Here is a 21,340-nt window from a genome sequence, read left to right as displayed (position 1 = left end):
GTCTCGAATGAACGAATACGCCCCTCATGTGTACATTGCGCGACTCGAGTCGCAACTCTCCGCGTAACTCTTACGCCGCACATTGCCTTCCCGGTAACTTGTGTCGCGGCCTCAGTCAGCGTCGTATTGACCCAGGAAAGCGCATGCGACGGCAGGACGAGTACTTCTGGAGTTCTTTTTTGTCTCGTCATCCATGTTCCTGCGTCTTCTGGTAGACACATGTGCACGGTTTCGTCGTTCTTGCCGACTGTGTTGTATTCGTACGCATTCTTTCATGACCTCCGTCACGGGCTCCAATCTTGGCTTTTCGTCCCCCCTCCTGCCCTCTCCTGCATATGTGATTCGCTGTCATTATCTCTGGTATATGTATACCCGTCGCCGTCCATCATTCCCCTATCCCCCCCACAAATTCACACGCGCACTGTTACGCTCGCTTTCGAATTGCTCTGTCATTACCACTCGCTCATCCACGACTGCTCCGCACGGACGACTCGCTCACAAAGCACCCGCAATCGTCATTTTACCCTTTCCGTGCGTACCGGGCAGCTGGGATGTGCGACTGTGCCGCACAGGACGTCAGGTTCGCCCTGTTACTAGTACCGTCTGTCTCGTGCACCCTGCACTAGTAGTGTTGCATCCGCCTTGTCCTGTCCTTGCACTCTGGAATATTCGTGCTTCAGTAGCAGGGCCCCTGACATAAGCCAGTCTTCAGGCTCCTATTGTGCTGACTGGCTTGTGAGATGTCCCGTATGGATCGCCGTCTTTATTACCTCTTAGTACAGCGGTAGTCAGCCATATATCGTCGATCAAGAAGAAGCGCGTCCCGCCAGTTGAGCATCTGAAGCCATGATGTTTAAAGCGCACGAATGGTATGGCATTGCTGATATGTGACTTGCACAGACGAGCTACTACATGCCTACTGCGCCTTCAGCTTCTTCAGAGCCACTTCAACATCTTCCTTGATGTGCTGCACGAAGTCCTCCGTGGTGTGCTTCGGCGCCCAGCCCAGCTCCTTCCGGATCCTGTCCGCGGTACAGCGCGCGTTGGCGAAGAATATACTCACTATGACCTCGCTCCCGAAGTACTTCAAGCGCTCTTCCGCAGTGTACACGTCCGGCTCAGCATCAGTGATCACGCCGAGTTCGACCAGGGCCTCTGCGATTAGCTTGACCAGTTCGTATGCACTATGTTCGCTACTCTCGACAAAGAAGAAGCCTTCACGCCCGTGTGAGATCCGCGCGGGGTCGTAAAGGGCGGCATCTAACACGCGTACGTACGCGTCCGCGTCTAGACATGACGAAGATTCAACGGCTGAAACCTGCGAATCGAGCACAGGATACGCACTGTCGTCAACGTGGACGTATGCCCATATGTTCGCGCCCTTTCCAACGATGCCCGGGCGCCCCCTCTGAGCAATGGCCTCGGTGTACCTCGGCACGACGACGGTTTGCGTGTTGGCGATCGGCTCGGCGCCGTCAAAAAGCGGGCCTTTAGGACGTCCGTAGACAATCCCGGGGACAACGATGTACGTCGTCGCATATCCTTCGACGTCCGCTGAGCTCACGAGCAAGTCGACTGCGTGACGGTAGATTGCGGAGATCTTCTCGATCGCAGCGGCGTCGAGGTCAGAGGTTATTGTGGGTGAGGCGTACTCGCCGCGCGCATTGTCAATCAGGATTCCAGTGCCAGACTACAGACGAAGAGGGGACTCAGCACTAAGTTGTGGAACGGGCAGCCGAATGGCTTACGGTGTGGATGAGAATGGGCTTCTTGCCTGTCTTCTCAAATTTCCTCTTCAGACCGGCTAGTACAGCTTTCGTGACCTCCATGTCGTCTGCGTTTGCCTGTGCCGTCGCGTGGATGTAAATCAATGGCACCCGTGCGCGCATGCATCTGCCAATCCTCACCTGCTGGATAACAACGTCCGCCTTCTCCACGTTCTCGGTCAGGAAGGCATGGTCCTGGATGGATCCGATGACTGTCTTGATGCCCAGTGCACTCTCGAGTACCTTCGCCTTCGCTTCAGATCGAACCAGGGCGGTGATCTCGAAAGTGTTCGCCTTCGGGTGCGCAAGGATGGCCTGGAGGGCACTGCCGCCAATGTATCCTGCGAGAGACAGTAGTAGTGGTCAGCATATTCGAAGATGTTATCGCCCTCGGAAGTTCGGAGAACACTGCTCGTACCTGTAGCTCCAATGTAAAGGATTGGAATCTTAAAAGACATCTCGCATAAACGCGGCGGTTATGTGCTATCAGCTGGGTGCCGTTGGGATGGACAGCGAATGTTTAGGGTCCTCCAGACTCCGATCCCAAGCAGCTCTTTATAGCTGGAGGCGACAAAGACCCCCATCTGCGTTGACAAGTGTTAATTCTCGTGCGACTGGTCGCTAATCGAGCTGGGGCTGGAGTTAGCATGAGGAGGGTAGAAGGCGACGGTAGCAATCGAACGGGGTCAACGTCCGTCCTGAGTTCTGCGACACCTCGGGATATAGGTGACTGCATCCGAGTCTGCATAAGCGAGAAGGATGGCGGCGTTAGGTGATAGTTACTGTGCCCACGTCAGCGTGATAGGCAGCCGACTCCTTGCGTGGATTGAGGACATCCTTGTGCCACGTTCCGTCGACCATCGACAGGCCTGGCGGAAGCTCATCAAATCTACGGTGAATTGAGTTGTTCCGAGCCCAGGCAGATCGAGCGAGGTCTATGGTCATCGACCGGTCCTCGGGACAGTCGCTCATCCCGAACCATCCCCTGCCTTTGCAGCCCAAATCGGTGAACACAGGAATGTACTTAGAGTACTTGATAACGTATCTAGCGCTTAATAACGACTCGTAGGCAGAATTGCTCACCCGATCATTACTGTCATCAAGCTTGCTCAAGTTGGTATCCACATACAGCGCCGAGGACGTACGTATATGCGAGGTCCCATGCTCGCGTCGACTCGAGCTCCTCCTACGAAGCTGTTGAAGCTGTTACGGCTGCAACCGCCTTGCCAGAGCTCTTGGTATGCACTGTGTTAGCAAACGAGCACGATGACGTGGATTGGCTCGACATACTCATGGACGACATCACTTAGGGGTGTTCAACTCTTGTCGCTCGCTCATTTCGTCGGGCGCCTGCCTACCCGATTCAAGGTTAGCTCAAGCGCCTAGGGCACATCGAGCAGAGGCAACTGCGACAAGTGCAGCGAGATTGACGAGATCGTATCATGCCAGGTTTGTTGGCAACAGGGAGAGCTTTATGGACTCTTTAACCTAGACTCATTGTGCACAACACGCCCAAACTGTAAACAGAGTCGGTGGCACGACATACATACAGTTCAGCCGCTGGGGTGCCGCTCTGAGCCCGATGGCAATTGGACTGAAAGCTTGTAGGACGACTCCGCGTCTCCACTCATGTATTTCTCTAGCTTCTGAATTGTCAAGTTTTGGTGTCGCTCTCTGATCCCAGCTCGCAAGCCTCATGCGGCCGTGCTGCGCCCGTCGCCTGCACGCGCCTCTGCTCGCTGTGCTGCAGGCGCTTGAGCTGACCTTAAATCAGGTAGGCAGCCGCAGACGAAATGAGAGAGTTTTTTTTTTTTTTTGGTAGGGCGCGTAGGACCGTCGTCTGCAGTGGTCCCAAGAGGGCATGTCGTGGAGACGAGACGGCGCGCTGATTAGAGAACTCCGCCAGGGCACATGTGCTCCGGCTGAGTCCTTCGAAAGGTCATCGCCGGTCACCCAGCTCACCTCCGTCATCTACCCTCCTAATACCTACTAAAACCCCACTCTTCGACACCCAGTCCGGCGGGAGGCCACCTGCGTCCTCCAGCACCGGGCTCCATATTAGCTCAACGAAACCCGGTTTTAGCGCCTGTTTTCCGAACCTCCTCGCCGTAGATCTACAGTCCAGACGCATCCGGCGATTGAGGTTTGCATACCATTTTCGTTTCACTTGCGTTTCCGTGAATGGCCGTCCTTCATTCCGGATAACCCTCTCGCAGCGCAGTTTCCAGATGAAGTACGCAGTTTCTGAGGCCAGCATGGCCCAGCGTTGTTCCCTGTGTGGCCATCGGGCCCCGGCGTCGTCTCTCGCTTGGAGGCACGCGGCGCCAAAAACAGTCCCCCAGTTGGGTTCCCACCACTGGAGACCTGTTTGGCCCCATAGAGCCTTCAGCAGAGACCAGGCGGTCTCCCTGCCCACCGCCTGGCAGTCGAAAAGTATGTGAGTCATCGATTCCACCTCTCCGCATGTATGGCAGGTGGCGCGGCCTCGCATTTCGTCTGACATAGTTTCCCGGAGCCAATAATTCCCTATCATATATCCTTGGTGGATGCTCATCCACATAAAACGTCGTATTTCACGTGTAAAAATTGTCTTCTTTGTGAGTGAGGTCCAGACCGCTTTGTCCGTAACCTGTGCGCCACAGGCGTGCTCTACTCCGTCTCTAATCATATCCAGATTGTGCGCCGTCCGGGGCCTAGGTGGGAGCCGTTTCGCCTTATTCGCCATGATGGCTTTGTACGCTAACCGCTGTGTCATATTCTTCAGCTTTGCTCCCGATAATAGGAGATCATCTGGGACTGCTGTGTTTACGTCATCTACAGTGAGTTTCTTTGCGCCCTGCCCCGCCAGACAGTCCGCTCCTTCATTTCTCACGTGGCCGCTGTGCCCTTTGACCCACTTGAATCTGGTGGGGGCTTTTCGTCGTCTAAGAGCGGCAACTACAGCCTTCGTAAGTTGGTTCCAACCGGAAGATTACGAACCAGCACCGGAGGAAGAGGCCACTGAAGACTCGCACACACCTTTCGACCCACGAGTCACTGTGCATGGCACGGTGGCGGACACCTTCCGTGTCTTCACAGATGGGGCCCCGACGGCCCCTGCCCCGCCAGATACGAAAATTGAAAGAGTAGGGCCCCAGCTGACGGTAGCCACTGACGGGTCCTGTATAAACAATGGCGAACGAAACGCAAAAGCCGGCGCAGGTGTCTTCGTCGCACAGGGGCACCCGGTTAACAGAGCCGTCCGCCTCCCACCAGACCTCCCGCAGTCCAACCAGGCGGGAGAACTGGTCGGCACTCTGATAGCAAGCACGTCAGTAGACCTGCGTGTAGAAATGACTCAGGAAACGGACTCGAAGATGGTCCTCAATGCTGTGACGACAAGGCTGTGCGACAATGAGAACACAGGGTACATTGAAATGAGAGAGTTGTTGAACACCCCTACAACACAAGCCACAAGGTCGACCGAGAAGCCACTATGCTCAAGACCTCGCAGTCCGTCGTCGTCATTCTGGTTGCCGTTAATTCATTGTGAATGGCCGCCGTGAAGTCCAGTTGCTCTTCATCAAATGGTCAGCATCGTCTCCGGCTGTATTCCAGGATCTGGACAACCCGATCGGCGCGGGCGTACAGTAAGTGGCTTCGGTGCTCTTGCTTTTGACATGAGCTGATCGATACTCGTGCTTGTGGCCCGTCGTCGCGTCTTGGCTGCACGCACTTGCGACTCGCGCACGGGGCACACGCCCGTACTACTGGCCATAGCTTGCGCTGAGGTCAGTCAAGAGTAAGTTTGCAAGCACAGCTGCCCCGTTCATCTTCTTCTGGCGTCTTCTCACGCAGACTTATGTATAGGACCAGATTGAATGCAGAAGTGGTGCCATGGAGGTTTGTCGCCTCACACATTCAAGTCAGACCGAGCAGCGTTGAATGAACTTGCCGTAGATTCGCTCGACTACGACCAACAATATAACACTAACAGCACGGGTACGGGACAAGCATTCAATCCTTCTCCGCCTCCTCCCCCAGATTGATACGGCCACCACTGAATGCCCCGGTGTGAGGCCAAATGGAGGCGATGATGCGGAGCGCGGTAGGGTCCCACCGATTAAGCGGTGACGGGGACGCAGCCGATGTTGACGAGGCCGCCTGCGAGGGCAAAATGTGAGTACTTCTGCTAGGTCTAGATCCGAACGAGGGCGCAGAGGAATCGCGTACCGAGAGACTTGTTTTCGCAGCACACGGGTTGGGCGGTACTGCAGAGGTTGCAACAGTCAGCACCACATCGCGCCGCACTGCGCCAGGGACCCCCTCCGTTTGGGGAGACCCGAGGAATGAATGGGAACACAAACTCACCAGGTGCCCGCGAGGGTGGCGCCGATGACGGTGATGGGGTCGCAGTCGACGCCGATGACGGTAGTGAGGTCCTTGATGGCCTCCTGGACGAGCGGGGTGAGGTATTTGGTGAACGACGAGTCGTCCGAGCGGCCGACGGTGTTGCAGCAATGGATCTCGCCGGTGTTGCACTTGCCACCGGAGTCGCCGTCCTTGGGGGCTGGGAGGGCAGTGGCGACCGCAAGGAGTGCGGAGAGGACGGCGGTGATGGCGAGCTTGGAGAACATCTCGAGGGTTGTTGGTGTGGTGGGTAGGAGAAAGAAAGAGTGAGTGGGTTGCAAGTTGCTTGAGAGGCTAAGGAGTGTGGATAGCTGAAGTGGACTTCGCTGAGGGAGGTTGGCGGGTGTGCTTCAGGTTATATACTCCAGCGTACGCTGGGAGCGCTGACATATGGCTGAATGCGCGCAGGATCCAGCTTCGTGAGGAGGCTAGAGGACGGCCGACGTCTCTGCGCCCGCGCGGAAGCATTGTTCGGCAGCAGCAACTGGCCACAGTGGTCGGTGCGACATGCGCGCACGTATCGACAAGGTGCGCGCTCACCAGCGCACCATTGGGGCACTTCAAGCACTTAAAGCAGGGAGGCGACGGGGCAGCAGCGCATGCCCGCACGAAACGCACGAGCCTTGGCATCCATACTCGGCCCCGCTGACAAGAAGACTCAGGGCTATGGCGCAGATCTCGGTGCAATGCTTCACGATGCGGACAGGCCACCAGTGGCGGTATGATGTGGACCGCGTATGGAAGTGCGCTGCGCTCGGTCGCGACGGTGGCGTACAAGTTCACCAGTAAGGCCGGGACTTGCTCTATCAGATCCGATGCCTGCCCGTGGGGCATTGTGAGAATGAGTGAATCCCCCAGGTTTGCTGGATCGACCAGAGTGGTTGAACCAGCATGCTTAGGAGGAAACAGGAATCTCTCTAAGAGGCAGGATTTACCAAGTTAGACTCCAGCACGATGCTCAAGGACAATTACCGGGTGTGCTCAAGACGGTGTCGAGCAGCACATGCGTTTTCTAGCTTCCGGGGGAATCATGTGCGTGAGGGAAGAAGGGAAGCGATTTTCGGCGGGACACCAAGGCAGTATATCGGACTTGGAGTTCGCAATTTTTCCGTATTGGAAAACGTACGTGGCCATGGAAGGTGGGCCGAGACAATGTGTCATGTTTCGAGCTGCGTTGGTCTGACATGCCTTCAAGACGAATGTTGCAGTCTAGGTGCAGGCATATGAGCCTGAAGGTCAGGGATGCGACTATCCAGAAGCATACCGCACCTCTCGCTATATAAGTGGGAAAGCCTACTGCCAGACGATAGCCTTTGTGGAGGTCCCGCTCAGACAAGTATCCCATCCGTTTTCCTTCTCATCTTCTCAACAGACATGTCTCGCGGCTTCTTCTCATTCCTGCTCTTCGCCCTGACCTTCGTGGTCGCGACGAACGCGACGTCTGTCGTGCAAGTGCGCGACAGCCTCGTCCGTGTCCCGATGGTGAAGCGCTTCAACCTTACCGGCTCAGGCACTCTCCTCGCTCGCGACCAAGCGCGCGTGAAGAACCTTCGTGCGCGTGCGAACGCGCGCGTCTCGGGCACTCCCCTCTCATCGGATGCTGTCATCAGCGTTCCTGCTGACAATCAACGTATCGACTATGCGATCGACGTGAGCAGCAACCTTTCGATATTGAAGTACAGGCTCATTGAAACGAACTATTCTAGGTCCAAGTAGGCACTCCGCCCACAACGTGTAAGCTTGTGCGTGCTTGTGCTGTCTATATCGCTCTCATGTAGGCCTCTAGATTCGCTTCTTGTCGACACGGGTAGTTCGAACACCTGGGTAGGCGCTGGACAAAGCTTCGAACAGACCTCCACTACGGATGAAACGGGTGACGATGTCGTGAGTGCTCTTGTCTTTTCGTGCTTCTTCGCGACCTTTGTCTGATTCGTCAACTTTGTCGTAGTCAGTCATTTACGGCTCGGGCTGTTTCTCAGGTCAGCATCCTCATACACATGTTACTCCACTTAACGCACATTGTGATGCAGGGGCTGAATATACCGACACGGTCTCTCTGGGTAGTGGCTTGACTATTCCTGGCCAATCCATTGGTGTCGCCACCTCCGCCGAAGGCTTCGACGATATCGATGGAATCCTCGGGTATTATAACTTTCCCTGCCCTTCCACGCAGCCCATTCTCATGGTCTGCCTCGCCATCCATAGCATTGGGCCGGTGGACCTCACTATCGGAACCCTCCACCCCAACACGAACACAACCATTCCGACCGGTAAGCCTGTTCCCGCAAGCCCTCTGCGCTTCTCTTCAGCGCCCCACGGGAGCCTCACTGACATCGTTCCCTCCTTTCAGTCACGGACAACCTCTTTGCTCAAGGTACCATCACAAGTGATCTGGTCGCTGTTTCGTTCGAACCCATGGCGTCGGACCCGATCCAAAACGGCGAACTGACGTTCGGCGGCACGGATTCGAGCAAGTTCATCGGTGATATCGAATATGTGTACGTTCGCATCTCATTAGTCACGTTCGATGCCTCCCTGCCCTGGCAGTGGGACGTCTCTGCAGGAAACCGCACGAATCATCATCGCCTCAAGTTCCGTACGGATCGTCGAAAGTTGACTGTTCGTTCGCAGGCCGATCACGACCACGTTTCCCTCCTCGGACTATTTCGGCATCGACCAGTCAATCAGATACGGCACGTCCACCAGCATACTGTCGACCACGACCGGCGTCGTCGACACCGGTACCACGCTCATTCTCATCGCCGATGGTATGGTCGTCACACAGGGCATATTCGATGCAATTAGATGACGTCAGTGCTTTGTGCAGATGCCTTCTCGGAGTACCAGAGTGCTACTGGTGCTGTGGACGACGATGAGACGGGTTTACTCCGGCTCACCCAGGCCCAGTTCGCGAAGCTGCAGAGTTTGTTCTTCACCATTGGCGGGGTGTGTGAGCTATGTCTCGGATCTACGATCGACCCCAGAGACAACCGCTGACGTAACGTGTCGGACCTGTCTTCCAGGTAACGTTCGAGCTTACTCCCAACGCTCAAATTGTGCCGGTATGTCCCATGTTCCATGTCGCATCTGGACGCAATGTCCCTTCGACTGCATCATTGCTCCACTTTGCCCCTCATACGTTCATCTTACTTTCTCTTTACACTCCGGCGGAAGCTGTACGCCTTTCCGTGTTGATCATCTCTTGTCCACCGTTCACCCGCTGTACACCAAAGCCGCTAATGCTGCTGTTCTCCCCTAGCGCGCCCTCAACAGCGCCATCGGTGGCAACGCGGACAGCGTGTACCTTATCGTCCACTCGCTTGGCACGCCCTCCGGCCAGGGCCTCGACTTCATCAACGGTCAGGCTTTCTTGGAGCGCTTCTACACCGTCTTCGACACTGGCAACAACCGCGTCGGAATTGCCAACACGCCGTTCACGAATGCGACGACGAACTAGTAGGCGGATAATTCGCTGCACTGTCAATGTGAGTCGGGACGCGACACGTACACGGAGTTTGAGGAGCGATAGGAACGTTCAATACGGGCTTTCGCAATTCAACTATTTGTTGTAGGGGTAGGAATATGATGAGTACTGTGCAAGGATCGCTCCCTACTCAGAACCCTCTCGCAGTCACGTAACGGTGCCCGTGTATCATACCTTGACGCCTGGACCGGGTTCGCCAGTTCCCACTGACCACGGTATAAGTACGTTCATACCGTAGATTTAAGTGTAGAGTTCCCTCTGACTATTCATTTCCTGGAACTCGGATTTCGTAAGAGCTGTACCATTTTCTGGACACTCTGCATGCCTTCAGCATAGATTGAATGTCACATACATTTATGCCCCAAGGCCCATGGGTTCCGTATGGCCACGGTACGAGGTCTACAAGCGACGCAATGCGCTCACACAGGCAGACGCGGTGCCGCTTCGGGATTGCCTACAGCTGCTTGCGGGCCTCGATAGTTGCGCCGAGCTCAGAGCCACAGAACCTACGAACAACGCAGCCATGCAGATCAACACGAAAAAGCACAACCCCAATATGCCCTCGGCGCTCGCAAGCAGAGTGTTCCGCCAGTGAAAAGGGATAGCACAACGCTCCTCGGGAACCCAGCCACCCCGAGCGCGAACGCGAACACACTCGCTATTGAGCATGACAGCAGGACCACGCTGATTGGCGCGTGCTGCAGAACGTCTGCGCAGATGGTGACGATCGCCAGAGCGATGAACGTGCCGAGGATGGCGCTGCCGATCGCCCCTGCTGCGAGCATGTGCCGCCAGGTGATGATTGGGGGGAAGGCCGGGTTCTCCGAGAGCAGGTGTGCGCCCAACAGCGTGAGGATGGAGCTGATAGCGAAGATGACGATCGTGCAGCTCAGGGCTATGAAGCAGATTGCAACGAAGATAGCCCAGATGGTGGGGAGGGTGTCGCTGTGGCTCAAAGACATCGCTGAGCGTATCGCAGGTCTTTGGACAGTCGCTTTGGCGTCGATATTGGCTTCGAGGTCCATAGACGCATCCGACGCAAGCCTGGGAACGTACGGTGATAGACGCGTAGTAGCTCTGGCCGGGGTTAGCGAGAAATCAACATGGCCGTGAGTCGTGGACTGAGGTCTTGAGGCGGGAGGGAATATAATTGTTGGGAGCTCTAGTGCGTGTGTGTACACGGTTTGAGATTCTGAAATAGAGGGCATCTGCGTCATAAGTGCGGTGTTGAAGACGGGCACGGTCCATGAGCGCGCCGCCGTCAGCATACACGTTGCGATACCTACTGCGAGTTGGCGAGATCTTGAGGGTGTGGATGTGTATAGCAGAGGGAACATGAGTCTTTGCAGACGGGGTTAGTGAAGGGTGTATAGATACTTTATAGCAGAACCACTTCCCCATGTAGCAGTGCCGATATGCACTCTAGCAAAGCGGCACCGTGAGCGCGGTGCCATTGTGATCTGTATGCAAGCTGTCCGTGAGCAAACACAGGAATGAACGAGATTACACAGCTTAATAGCTTGGTATTGCATAGCCGACGCGCGGTGGGAACCTCAAGGGGCACACCCGACGATTGGGGGTCTCCAGAAGAGAAGTAAGTGGATTATGAGGACACGCACCAAGGACGACAGTACACGCCCAGAGCGTCTCTGGCCTACTGCTATTTGTGCCGGACTGGTTCACACCGCCCGCTTCAGCTGTGTCCTGATACCCATACGGTGCTTGTGTGCAAGCCAGGGAAGTGTGCCCGCACTCAACCTCGCGCCGAAATTTCGTCCACGCTGACCCTCTGTCTTGCTACAGGATCTAATATATATGGTCGCTCTATGGTGGCCAAGACATCGAACGGTCATCATAAGATGCAAGCAGACCTGCGCTCATAGCCACTCACACTCGCCAGTCCGCTCGCGTTGCCTGAACTTCATGTTTCAATATGCCCTAAGCGGCATCTCGTTGAATACAAGGCCTTCTCGCGAGTTTAGACGATGAAACTTCCTGTTGGTGGCAGACACAGATGATCGCAATCTAGAATCGGACACGATGCCTTGCTTACATACTGGTACCGAGCGGGGTCGGCCGACGGCCCCGGCTACCGATGATATAGTACTGAGCGCTGAGAGACCTCATGACGGAGTTTTCTATCCTGTATGTCTTTGTAACTACGACTCCGACTTCGTCAACAGCGGGTAACTTCCATCATTGACATTGTTATGTTACAATATATCGGCTTACAAAGGTGTACAGAAACGAGCAAGATTGCTCACCGAAGGCGTGCAAGTAAGTGCGAGCCTTTGATGGAGTCCTTTACTGTAACAAGGCTACCAAGTTGAATTGCGGCTATTTAGACGCGGTCTGGTCCGGACATAGCGCTTCATGGCCTGACTTTTCCGAGTAGCCCCGACCGTGGCACGAGTCAGGCTACTCATAAGTATGGCATGTCGTACGCGACCAAGAATGTGTCTTGATCTGGAACCACCATGGACTCTAGATCTGGCGAGGATAACCTTACCCTCCGTACTTTTTCTGGCCTCGCTAGCCACTCAGAGGGACTCGGAAGTGATGTCTCACAGTCCGAAGTCATCAATGATCCTGTCCCAGAAGAACCAACTCGCATGTATCAGTGCCTCCTAGTCCTTGCGGGCTTCAATATGACCTTCCATGTCTTCGGCACCAATACAATTTATAGTATTTTACAAGTACGTCAGCATCATATCCATTGGAACCTATCTTAAGCATTCTAATTGCAGGAATTCTACACCTCCCCCGAGACCAATATTCGCGGTGCGGAAGGGCAGGACGCTCTTGTGTCTCTCGTCGGGACTATCGGCAGTGGACTCACCTGGGCCGGCGGCATCTTTGTCAACCCAATGATTGGCCACCTCGGCAACATCAAACTCATCTCTCTTGCCGGCGCGTTCTTCATGGGCTTGGGCCTTATCCTGGGTAGTTTCTGCAACGAGGTTCGTACCTTCCCGCTCCCGGTTCCGGATGGGATTCCTCCAGAATATACACTGATTGGCATGCTACAGCTATGGCAGCTGTACCTGACGCAGGGACTGCTCTACGGGATCGGCACCAGCATGTACTACTTCCCTGTCATGTCCGTTACGCCTGCGTACTTCAACCGGAACCGGGGTGCCGCAATGGGTATTGTCCTCTCCGGCAGTGGCGTGGGCGGTCTTGTCATGTCCCCAGTATTCAACATCCTCTTGAGTCGTCTTGGCATTCGCTGGGTCCTCCGCGTTTTGGGCGTATGGAACTTCGTGTTGGGTATTCCCGTCTCTGTGGTATTAACCAGGAAGCACGCCGCCGCCGCGGGTGCAACTGGTCAGAGTCGGATCAGCATGGCGCTAGTGAAGCGCGGCACGTTTGTTCTGCAGGTATGCCGCTGGGCTTTTTTCGGGCGTATCATGAGGGAGACCTGATTTTACTCCTGCGACTAGTGCATCGGTGCATTTCTGCAGGCCGCCGGATACAACATACCCATATACTACCTTACGACATACTCCGTCTCGATACTCTCATACACAAGCGGGACGAGCAGTACGTTACTGGCCATATGCAATGGCGTGAACAGCCTCTCAAGGGTCGGGATGGGGATCCTCGCGGATCGCGTGGGACGTCAAAACACAATGGTCTTGAGTGTAAGCCGTTCCCCTGTGCTCAATGGCACCGACCCTGGACCTAACGACCTATCCCAGATCATCCTCACCGCGGTGTCCGTATTTGCCCTGTGGTATGATTCGGACCGTTCCCGCTTCACGGCATTCGTCGTGCTCTACGGCATCCTCTCAGGGGGCTACAACGCGCTGTTGCCATCGACCATATCAGAACTATACGGCGTGCAGAACTACTCGAGCGTCAACGGGGTCCTCCAGCTCGTCCGCGGCCTCGGCGTCATGTTCGGGGCTCCTATCGCTGGTGTCATCCTTGGAAGCCACTCTCGGGGCGGCACACCAACGCCCTCGCGGCTGAGCAAACTTCTCAGCATTAACGGTCTCAAGACGAGGTATAATGACGTAGTGATTTTCGATGGCGTGCTTCTACTGGCGTCTGGTGTTTGTGTAGCCTACGTTCGCTGGCTGGACGCTCGGGACAAGGGAAGGTGGTTGTGGCGAGCTTGACCGCAGGAATTATACGACCTCTGTATCGCATATCGTCATTCACAATTAGGACCCGGGTCTCTCGAGCAAGCACCGAGACACACACAGGTGTTCCCGACCGGAACAAGTCATTATTCGTGCACCCCTCGACATAGGGAGGAGTGAATGAATGCGGTGATATGAAGCCACTCGCAAAATACGACAGTGAGCTGCAAGCCATACAACTCGATCCGATCAAGACCGTGGCATGCCCCGTCACCAGCATTCCGGACTAACCACCTTCTACCCACGTACGACCATGACCTTCTTCCCCCCAAACGCGACAGGGCCTACAACTGTCTTCATATGCACCGTCCCCCCACGCCCGTCGGCCTCCGCTCCCGCACGTTCTTCTTCGTCCTCTTCGGCCCTCCCCTCCTCTCCTCACCCGACCCCAGCTCGCTCTGCCCGGTCCCACTCTCATCAGTGGTCGGTGGAGACGCGCGCGCATCCGCGATCGTAATCGCAACCGACGACGCCGTCGACGCCCGCCCAGACGACGGCGCGCCGTATGCCGCGGCGACGTCCCACTCCCACTCCGACCCCGCCTCCGTGCCCATGCACACGCTGTCGTTATTCACGCCTTCGCGGACGTTGACGTTCACCGTCGCTCCGACGGCGCGCGCCTTAGCTGCGGCCTCGAAAGCGGCGGACCCGCAAAACGGGATCGCGGCGTCCGCAAGCGGGGTGTAATCCGGCTGCTCGGGCGTGAGGAGGAGGACCGACGTCCCGCCCGAGGTCGCGGACGTGTAGGACAAGTTCGGCGACGTCGACACAGAACTGCCCCGCGAGATCCGTTTCCCGATGCCGGCGGCAGCGAGGACAGCCTCGACCGAGGCGCGTGCGTCCACGTCCTGGACCTCCGCGATGGACACGCTGACGGACCCCATCCGCTCCCGCTCCCTGTCGAGCGCGCTCGTGACTGAGTACTTGCTCGCGCTCTCGCACGAAACGTAGCTCTCCGCGGCCACACTCAGCGGGCCGACGCTCGCGCCACTGTTCCGTTGCACGCTCGCGCCGCTGTTCCGTTGCAAGCTCGCGACGGTCCCGCTGCTGACGGTGCTGACGCGCATTTCGCTCGAGCGCGCGGAGTCCCTGTCGTCGTCCGAGTTCAGTGAGCCGTCGGATTGTTCATTCGTGAACGCCGTCGACGAGAGTATATTCGCCACGCACTCGTCCGATCCTGAAAGGGCTCGCGCGAGGTCTGCAGCCATACGGTGCTTATGCTCGGGAAGCCAGTCCTGCTTGTCGGTACTATCGCGGTTGGCGCCGCCCGTGACACCGCCTCGCACGCCGCTGAGCGAGTCCGGCGGGCAAGTGCTGCATGAGAGAGTGTGTGCGTGGGGCTGGCGGTGAAGCGTGTTGATGCTGTCTTCGAGGATGGCGACGGGAGGAGAGCCGGGGATGATCGAGGTGTCCACCTTCTCGTCCTGCTCTGCGCGGGTGATCTTTGGAGGGTCGTTCAAGCCTTCCTCCACGATGCGCTCCATCGACGGGTGACGCGGCTTCCTGTCTTTGCCGTGGCAGCATGGAAGGAGTCCGCAGCGGAAGCAGATGATTCCACCACCGATCGCGGTGAAAGTTCCTAGTATAAGCATGCCGGCAAGAATGGCGGTCCTCTTGGCCCTCTCGGACGCCTCAGAGGATGATCTGGGATTGGGATCGCTGAGTTCATGAATTGTCGGTACGGCCAGGCCACGGGTAGTCGCCAGGTTAGGAATGGGACGAGAAGAGATCGACGTTGATGTCAAGTCAGATGCAGTAGACGTCGAGGAGGGATCTGAGGCTGAGATTGAGTCGGACGAGGAAAGTAAGGGAACGTTGGCCAGAATCGCAGTAGACGCAGGAATGGGGGCAGATGTTGAGATCGAGGTAGTTGTGGCTGAATTGGTTGCTCCTTCAGGTTGAGGCGGAGGAGCCGTGAAGTCGTCTTGAAGTGGAACGACTTGCAGGGAAGCTGACGAGGCCGTTGGCATGGAACTTGCGGGAGCGATTTGGGGGTGCGATTCGGGATTCCAGTACTTAGTAACATGGACTGCAGAGGAAGCTAGGGGTCGAGCACTAGAACCAGATACCCCAGAAGCCCTAGAAGCCGTAGTGACCGTAGAGGAAGCAGCAGCGCGCTCGAGGGTTCCAGATGTAGCCGTGGAGGTGGATGCCTTGCCGGTGCCGCTGGAAGATCTAGAGTGAGAACCACGTTCGGTTTCCGAGGTAGAATCCAGCTGGATTTGAGGCTTAGAGGCTTCAGCTTCAGCAGGTTTGGTGGTCATGGAGTCGTCCTCCGCAACTTTAGGGGACCAAATCGTCGGAGTGGCCTGGGGATTGTCGACGGAGCTTGCGACTACGGACGAAACCGTAGCATTATGCGCTCGCGGCCTGATTGCATCACTGGAGTCCGTATAAGCCGCTGAAGAAGGACCAATCGTCTGCACAAGGCTAGTGTCGACTGTAGGGCTGGCGACAAGCAAGCTGTACTGGGGCGTTGGGGTAGAGACGGGGGTGGAGGCTGGAGACGGATATGTCGATTCAGATGCAGATGAGGAAGGCTCTGCGACAACGCCGAGAGTAGGGGAGGAACAGGTCAAGACTAGAATGGACAATCCAAGTAGAGACTGGCGTCGGAACATCTCGAGAAAAGAACGTCAGTGCCGTGTGGGCGTGGAAAGTAGAGAATGTGTGAATGCCGCTCGAGACGGACGCACGTCGAGGACGTGGTGGTTCGAACCAGAGTACAAAACAACACATACATGAGCTTTTACGGCTCCGAAGGTGGTTGACTTCCGATCATTGTCAGCCCGTCACCCATCCCTGTCCCATTTCACTGGCTCCCCCGCGGCGCTTGGCCTGAAACACATAGGTCCGCCAGCTACGTCCACTAAACAGTGTGTTCGGGATGGTGTTGTACAGGCAGCTGCAGTATGCGTTGGATATCCCGGGGCCAGGGTGTGGTAGAGGTGGACAGTCACGGACAGAGAGACGAAAAGACGCTCACCGAAGCCGATGACGTTGAGTAAACGCATGTGCCTTGCCGCTCACCGCAACTGCAAACCCGAGCTGCAACAGTGCAACCGTTGCCCATCCTCGTTTGCATCTCACGCCATGTCGCGCCTCGGCCAATATCTCAATAGAAGCAGCAAGCTCCTCCGTGACAATGCCTCTCGCAGTACGCAGACGTCTGTCATGTCTCAGAGCACCTGTTGAGGTACAGTGATCCTCGTCCAGTCTTGCGCATGGAGGGCGCCGAAGAGCCATCGCGCGCACCCAAAAGACTTTTCACCTTCAACAGTCGCGAAGACATCAACCAATTTGCCACCGGGTGCGACGCAGATGTTGGAGGCCTGTCCACTGTGCACTTCGAACTGGACGAGTCTACTGCCAAGCCTTCGACTACTGAGAAAACTGCCACCCCTCATGGCAACACTGTCAACCAGCCGACGGGCAAATTCTGGGGCGAAATGAGCTTGGCCGTCAGACGGGGCCTAGAAGGACAGATTCGGGGAGGCTACGCAGGTTTCCGTAGCAAGGTGCGGCAGGTCTACTCTTCCATGGTTCTCGTTACAAATCTGCATTGTCTAGCCTCGGTCTACCCTCTTTGGAGAGATGACGGAAGACGTTTCGAACCACGAGTACCTCGCCCTGCGTGTGAGAGCACTCGGTCACCCAAGAACACGCAACTCCTACTTCGTGAACCTGCAGACGGACGGACCCATCACAACGGACCTGTGGCAACACCGATTGTTCTTCAGGAGAGACGACGGCGGCTGGGAGGATGTCTTTGTGAGTAGTTATGCTGTTGCGGCGCCATGGTCCACTGACAGTGCTCTTTGTCCAGATTCCTTTCAAGGACTTCGTACTCACCAACGCCGGGGAGCTGGTGCCCCATCAAGTCCAGATGTACCGTGAGCGTGTGCGTACCGTTGGAATCTCCCTATTAGGCGGGAACAGCGGCGTGGAAGGTCCGTATGAACTGGGTATCGATTCCATCAGTGCGGTCAACATCGAGGACGTCACAGACATTAGTGCCCTAGGTACATTGACCGTATCTCACGCGTATAGTAAACTAACTGCCCTCGATAATAGAGAAAGTACCTACAGATGGTACGCAGTGGCAAAGGCCACCGGTACTATGATTCTCTTCACATCACCGAGGAATCTCTTTTGTCCTCGAGCCCCCAGCTTCATAGTCTACCCTCACGCAATACTAGCCTCCACTCGACGGTTTTTATCATTCCCATCGACATGACCGGCCTCGGCGGTGGGACGGACACCTCATTCGCATAGCATTCGCGCCTGTTGCTCTTGCACATGTGAGCGGCCGACGCGGGCGGCAGTCAAATCACAACGAAGACTTGTAGCGCCAGCTCTACCTTCCGCCCACTGTGATTTCTCCTCGCAACCCCCGGGTCACAGACTTCGAATATTTCATCCAGGCGGAACAGTTGCTGCTCGATATCTGAGACATCACGCTTGCAGTCGCCATCTTCCTTATCTTGGCCCCTCGTCAAATTCAGCGGATGGCGACCTTGTACTCAAGGCAAGCGGTACCAACAGCAGCATTGGCGGTACGCTATCCAATGCGAAGTGCGTCAAAATCAACCACGGTTCGGCGGAATGTACGCATGTTTCATACCCCATCAGTTATGGGCGCGCGTGGACTTGACCAGATCCAGTGCTAGCATTGTTGGCCACTGAATCTCATCTCTAGTTCGTTGGTTGTCTATCCGCACGTCACCGTCGCAGCCCAGCGCGACCGCCTGTGTTATTCGCCGTGTGCGTCAAGACGCACGGCCTTCCAGTCCCAGCGATTGTAGTTCGATCCCGCCGTTGTTGGCGCGATGAACAATGTTTCGCCTACTGTGACCACTAAGTTGAGCGGCGTGCGCCCGCTCGGGGAGGAAGGCACTCAGAATCGCCATCGACCCTTGTAGATCCCTATGTATGTACCCGCTCGGCTGCGCTGTGCCTTCAGTCATCTGCAAGCACGCGCACAACGTTGCGCTCGATTTGGAACGCCTAGCAATTTGGCGACTCGGCTGTGTTCGGTGAGTGATCATGGCCTCATCCTGTTCGCGGTGTTCGACGGCTCATGATGTTTTGGCGCTATTTCATGTGTCGCCACGCTGCTTTCCAGATCCGCTGCGGCGTGCATACGGATGAGCGGGCTTGTCCTCGGACTCTGAGGCTATCACGATGGCGACCTTACGATGCTACGTCACCGCTGGGGGCACATTCGTCTGATATTCGTGAAACCCGCTCAGTTCTTGGGAGCACCGGAACGAAGTCAGGCGGGAGAGATGGGATAGTATACTACGACGCTCGCATATAAAGCGCAGCAAGGACGGTCCGCAGCCCATTCTCCTCCCAGAATCGGTCGTTCGTTGTCTCTTCTGGTGCGCTTCATTGCGCCAGCTCTCTGACTGTTCTCTGTTTCTTCCTTCCTCTGTTCATATCTATATTTTTCTTCCGTCGGGCTACCTTTTGCCCTGCTTTCGCTGCGCGATAGACTCCGCACTCTTTTTTTAGAACTTCCTAGCCCAACATACCACTCATTATGATACCGGTCCTTTTGGCCACTATCGTGGCTTTGCTCCCGCTCGCCTCGGCGCATATTGGTATGTACCATCACCACGGCCCCTTCCCTTTCGAGGACAATCCTAAGTCACGTATCCTTCTCGTCTAGCGCTATGGCATCCGTCCATGTACGGCTTCAACGTTACGCAACAGACCTTCCCCTACGACAATCGCCCCGTCGCCCCCCTCCAAGACTTCTCGTTCGACCAATGGTGGTTCCATGGGCACCTGGATTTCCCGCCCAACGACGGGGACATCTTCCCCCTCCCGGCTGGCCAAGCCGCGACGGCAGAACTCGGTTGCAACAAGGGCGTCACCTCCTTTTTTGCCTCCTCCGAGGGCCGCACCGACGTCTCTCAGGGCGACAACCCCTGCCCGTCCGACGATGGGAGCTTCCCAAGCGGAGCAATGCACACGACTGGTTTTGACGACCTGACAGGGTGCGCACTCGCGATCGCGTACGAGAGCGACGTGCACAAGATCAAGCCCGAGGACTTCACGGTGTTCAGCGTCAATCAGACGTGCGTGTGGACGAAGAACACGGACTTCCAGGTGCCAGAGCGCATGCCGCCGTGCCCGGAGGGCGGGTGCCATTGCGCGTGGTTCTGGATTCACGCGCCAGATTCGGGTAGCGAGCAGAGTGAGTGTATCCGTTGCGTTCTCACGAGGATGTGGAAGTCATTGACGTGAGTGCTGCTAGACTACATGAACGGCTTCCGCTGCAACATCACTGGGTCAGCATCGGATGTGCCGCTTGCGAAGTCTGAGGTTCCCAGGCGCTGCGGTGCGGACCCTCAGCACGGGAAGCCGGACGCAACACCCGGTAACTGCACGTACGGTGCGAAGCAGCCGTTCTATTGGTTCCAAAAGGAGCAGAACAACGTCAGTTGGCTTCATGTATGCCCGCCTTATGTGCATTGGCTGACCCGAGTCACCGCTCCAGATGTTCGAGGATGCGTTCGCGCCGCCCTTTTACACCGACCTCTACAACTTCAAGGACGGCGCCCAGGATGACATTTTCCAGGACTCGTACCCCAATGATATCCCCTCGCCCAGCCCGGAGCAGACGGTCATCCCTACGCCCGTGCTCAATTCTGGGGCGGCGAGCTCTACTCCCACCGCGCCTTCGGCCTCATCGTCCGCGCCTCAGGGACATCCGTCGGCCTTGTTCCGCGGCGGCAATGGGAAAGCAAGGGGTGGCAAGAACGATGCTCGCAGCCTCAAAACTATCCGAGATCTCCGTCAGAAGCAGAGGAAATCTCGGTGAGCTTGCCCTGAATTCATTCTGTTGCATACTGTCAAGCTGACGGCGTGTGTCCGGCGGTGCAGGGAGAACGTAAACATCAAAGAGCATCTACTCCGTGCTCGTAAGCCACAGCACTGATCCTCCGCCCGATCCCTCAGAGCGACACACTCGCGGTATCCTCGGTCACGATTCGATATGACGATTTGATATCGCACAACAACCTTCGGCGTGCGGGCGTCTCGGGATTCAAGCCGTTGCATCCTATAAATTATTACTTACAACCGTGTAGCACAACATAGAAATAGTCGACCTTGATCTCTAATTATGGAAGCTTAGTTCGTGGAGACCGCGAAATGAGTACTGCAGTACTTGTGGGCTTCCGTTGCTTGCCGGAATGGTCGTGTCTCTGATGTTGTGATTCGGCCTTTTCGGGAACGTTCTAATGAATTGAATCCACGACGCTACTGTAACTGACAGCACGTTCCCTGTGTGCCCTCAAGCGTTTCTGACATGATCAGACAGTGTGGTTCCTTCGCTGGATCCTCCGCGCGCGCTCTGGAAACAACGTCATGCTTGGTGCCCAAGAATGGGACGCAGGTCGCTAGCTAGTGAACTACTGAGGGCGGAGCAGACATACGTGAGGATTGAGCAACTCATGCGATAGAGATATACTGTAGCCCCGTCAATTTACGGCATGCGCCGTCAGGACATAAGGCCTATACCTAGGTGTGATCACACCCAC

General features: G+C 56.2%; 7 protein-coding genes across 7 annotated transcripts; 4 read left to right on the top strand and 3 right to left on the bottom strand.

Moving 5' to 3' along the window:
• Positions 1-916: 916 nt before the first annotated feature.
• DICSQDRAFT_166871 (NAD(P)-binding protein) lies at positions 917-2,224 on the bottom strand (the record flags this gene model as incomplete). The annotated part of the gene is made up of 5 exons (XM_007362443.1): positions 917-1,287; positions 1,345-1,690; positions 1,749-1,844; positions 1,908-2,107; positions 2,185-2,224. 5 exons carry the CDS (start codon positions 2,222-2,224, stop codon positions 917-919), a joined length of 1,053 nt encoding a protein of 350 aa, XP_007362505.1.
• Positions 2,225-3,705: 1,481 nt separating this feature from the next.
• Positions 3,706-4,719, bottom strand: DICSQDRAFT_52837 (uncharacterized protein; the record flags this gene model as incomplete). Its single annotated transcript, XM_007362442.1, has 1 exon — positions 3,706-4,719. A coding segment is annotated over one exon (1,014 nt), but the record flags the coding sequence as incomplete, so codon positions are not given.
• Positions 4,720-5,877: 1,158 nt separating this feature from the next.
• DICSQDRAFT_23183 (uncharacterized protein) lies at positions 5,878-6,289 on the bottom strand (the record flags this gene model as incomplete). Its single annotated transcript, XM_007362441.1, has 3 exons — positions 5,878-5,909; positions 5,979-6,016; positions 6,117-6,289. Coding segments are annotated over 3 exons (243 nt in total), but the record flags the coding sequence as incomplete, so codon positions are not given.
• A 1,240-nt stretch (positions 6,290-7,529) lies between these two features.
• Positions 7,530-9,612, top strand: DICSQDRAFT_52871 (aspartic peptidase A1; the record flags this gene model as incomplete). Its single annotated transcript, XM_007362440.1, has 11 exons — positions 7,530-7,805; positions 7,862-7,889; positions 7,942-8,039; positions 8,104-8,134; positions 8,186-8,297; positions 8,361-8,425; positions 8,506-8,653; positions 8,787-8,923; positions 8,983-9,101; positions 9,179-9,217; positions 9,415-9,612. The coding sequence occupies 11 exons, from the start codon at positions 7,530-7,532 to the stop codon at positions 9,610-9,612; spliced, it is 1,251 nt and encodes a 416-aa protein (XP_007362502.1).
• Positions 9,613-12,266: 2,654 nt separating this feature from the next.
• On the top strand, positions 12,267-16,356 carry DICSQDRAFT_80348 (monocarboxylate transporter). Its single transcript, XM_007362439.1, has 5 exons — positions 12,267-12,335; positions 12,387-12,599; positions 12,669-13,019; positions 13,083-13,283; positions 13,341-16,356. The coding sequence occupies exons 1-5, from the start codon at positions 12,288-12,290 to the stop codon at positions 13,761-13,763; spliced, it is 1,236 nt and encodes a 411-aa protein (XP_007362501.1). The 5' UTR covers positions 12,267-12,287; the 3' UTR covers positions 13,764-16,356.
• A 512-nt stretch (positions 16,357-16,868) lies between these two features.
• DICSQDRAFT_80345 (complex I intermediate-associated protein CIA30) lies at positions 16,869-18,178 on the top strand. Its single transcript, XM_007362438.1, has 5 exons — positions 16,869-16,944; positions 17,004-17,305; positions 17,358-17,558; positions 17,614-17,809; positions 17,862-18,178. The coding sequence occupies exons 1-5, from the start codon at positions 16,881-16,883 to the stop codon at positions 17,909-17,911; spliced, it is 813 nt and encodes a 270-aa protein (XP_007362500.1). The 5' UTR covers positions 16,869-16,880; the 3' UTR covers positions 17,912-18,178.
• A 1,154-nt stretch (positions 18,179-19,332) lies between these two features.
• DICSQDRAFT_124888 (uncharacterized protein) lies at positions 19,333-20,619 on the top strand (the record flags this gene model as incomplete). Its single annotated transcript, XM_007362437.1, has 4 exons — positions 19,333-19,393; positions 19,462-19,992; positions 20,053-20,234; positions 20,296-20,619. 4 exons carry the CDS (start codon positions 19,333-19,335, stop codon positions 20,617-20,619), a joined length of 1,098 nt encoding a protein of 365 aa, XP_007362499.1.
• Between the last annotated feature and the right edge of the window lie 721 nt (positions 20,620-21,340).

The sequence above is a fragment of the Dichomitus squalens genome, assembly GCF_000275845.1.
Source record: "Dichomitus squalens LYAD-421 SS1 unplaced genomic scaffold DICSQscaffold_4, whole genome shotgun sequence".
Taxonomy (NCBI): domain Eukaryota; kingdom Fungi; phylum Basidiomycota; class Agaricomycetes; order Polyporales; family Polyporaceae; genus Dichomitus; species Dichomitus squalens.
Note: the sequence above shows the minus strand (reverse complement) of the source record. Positions and strands in the feature narration are given on the sequence as shown.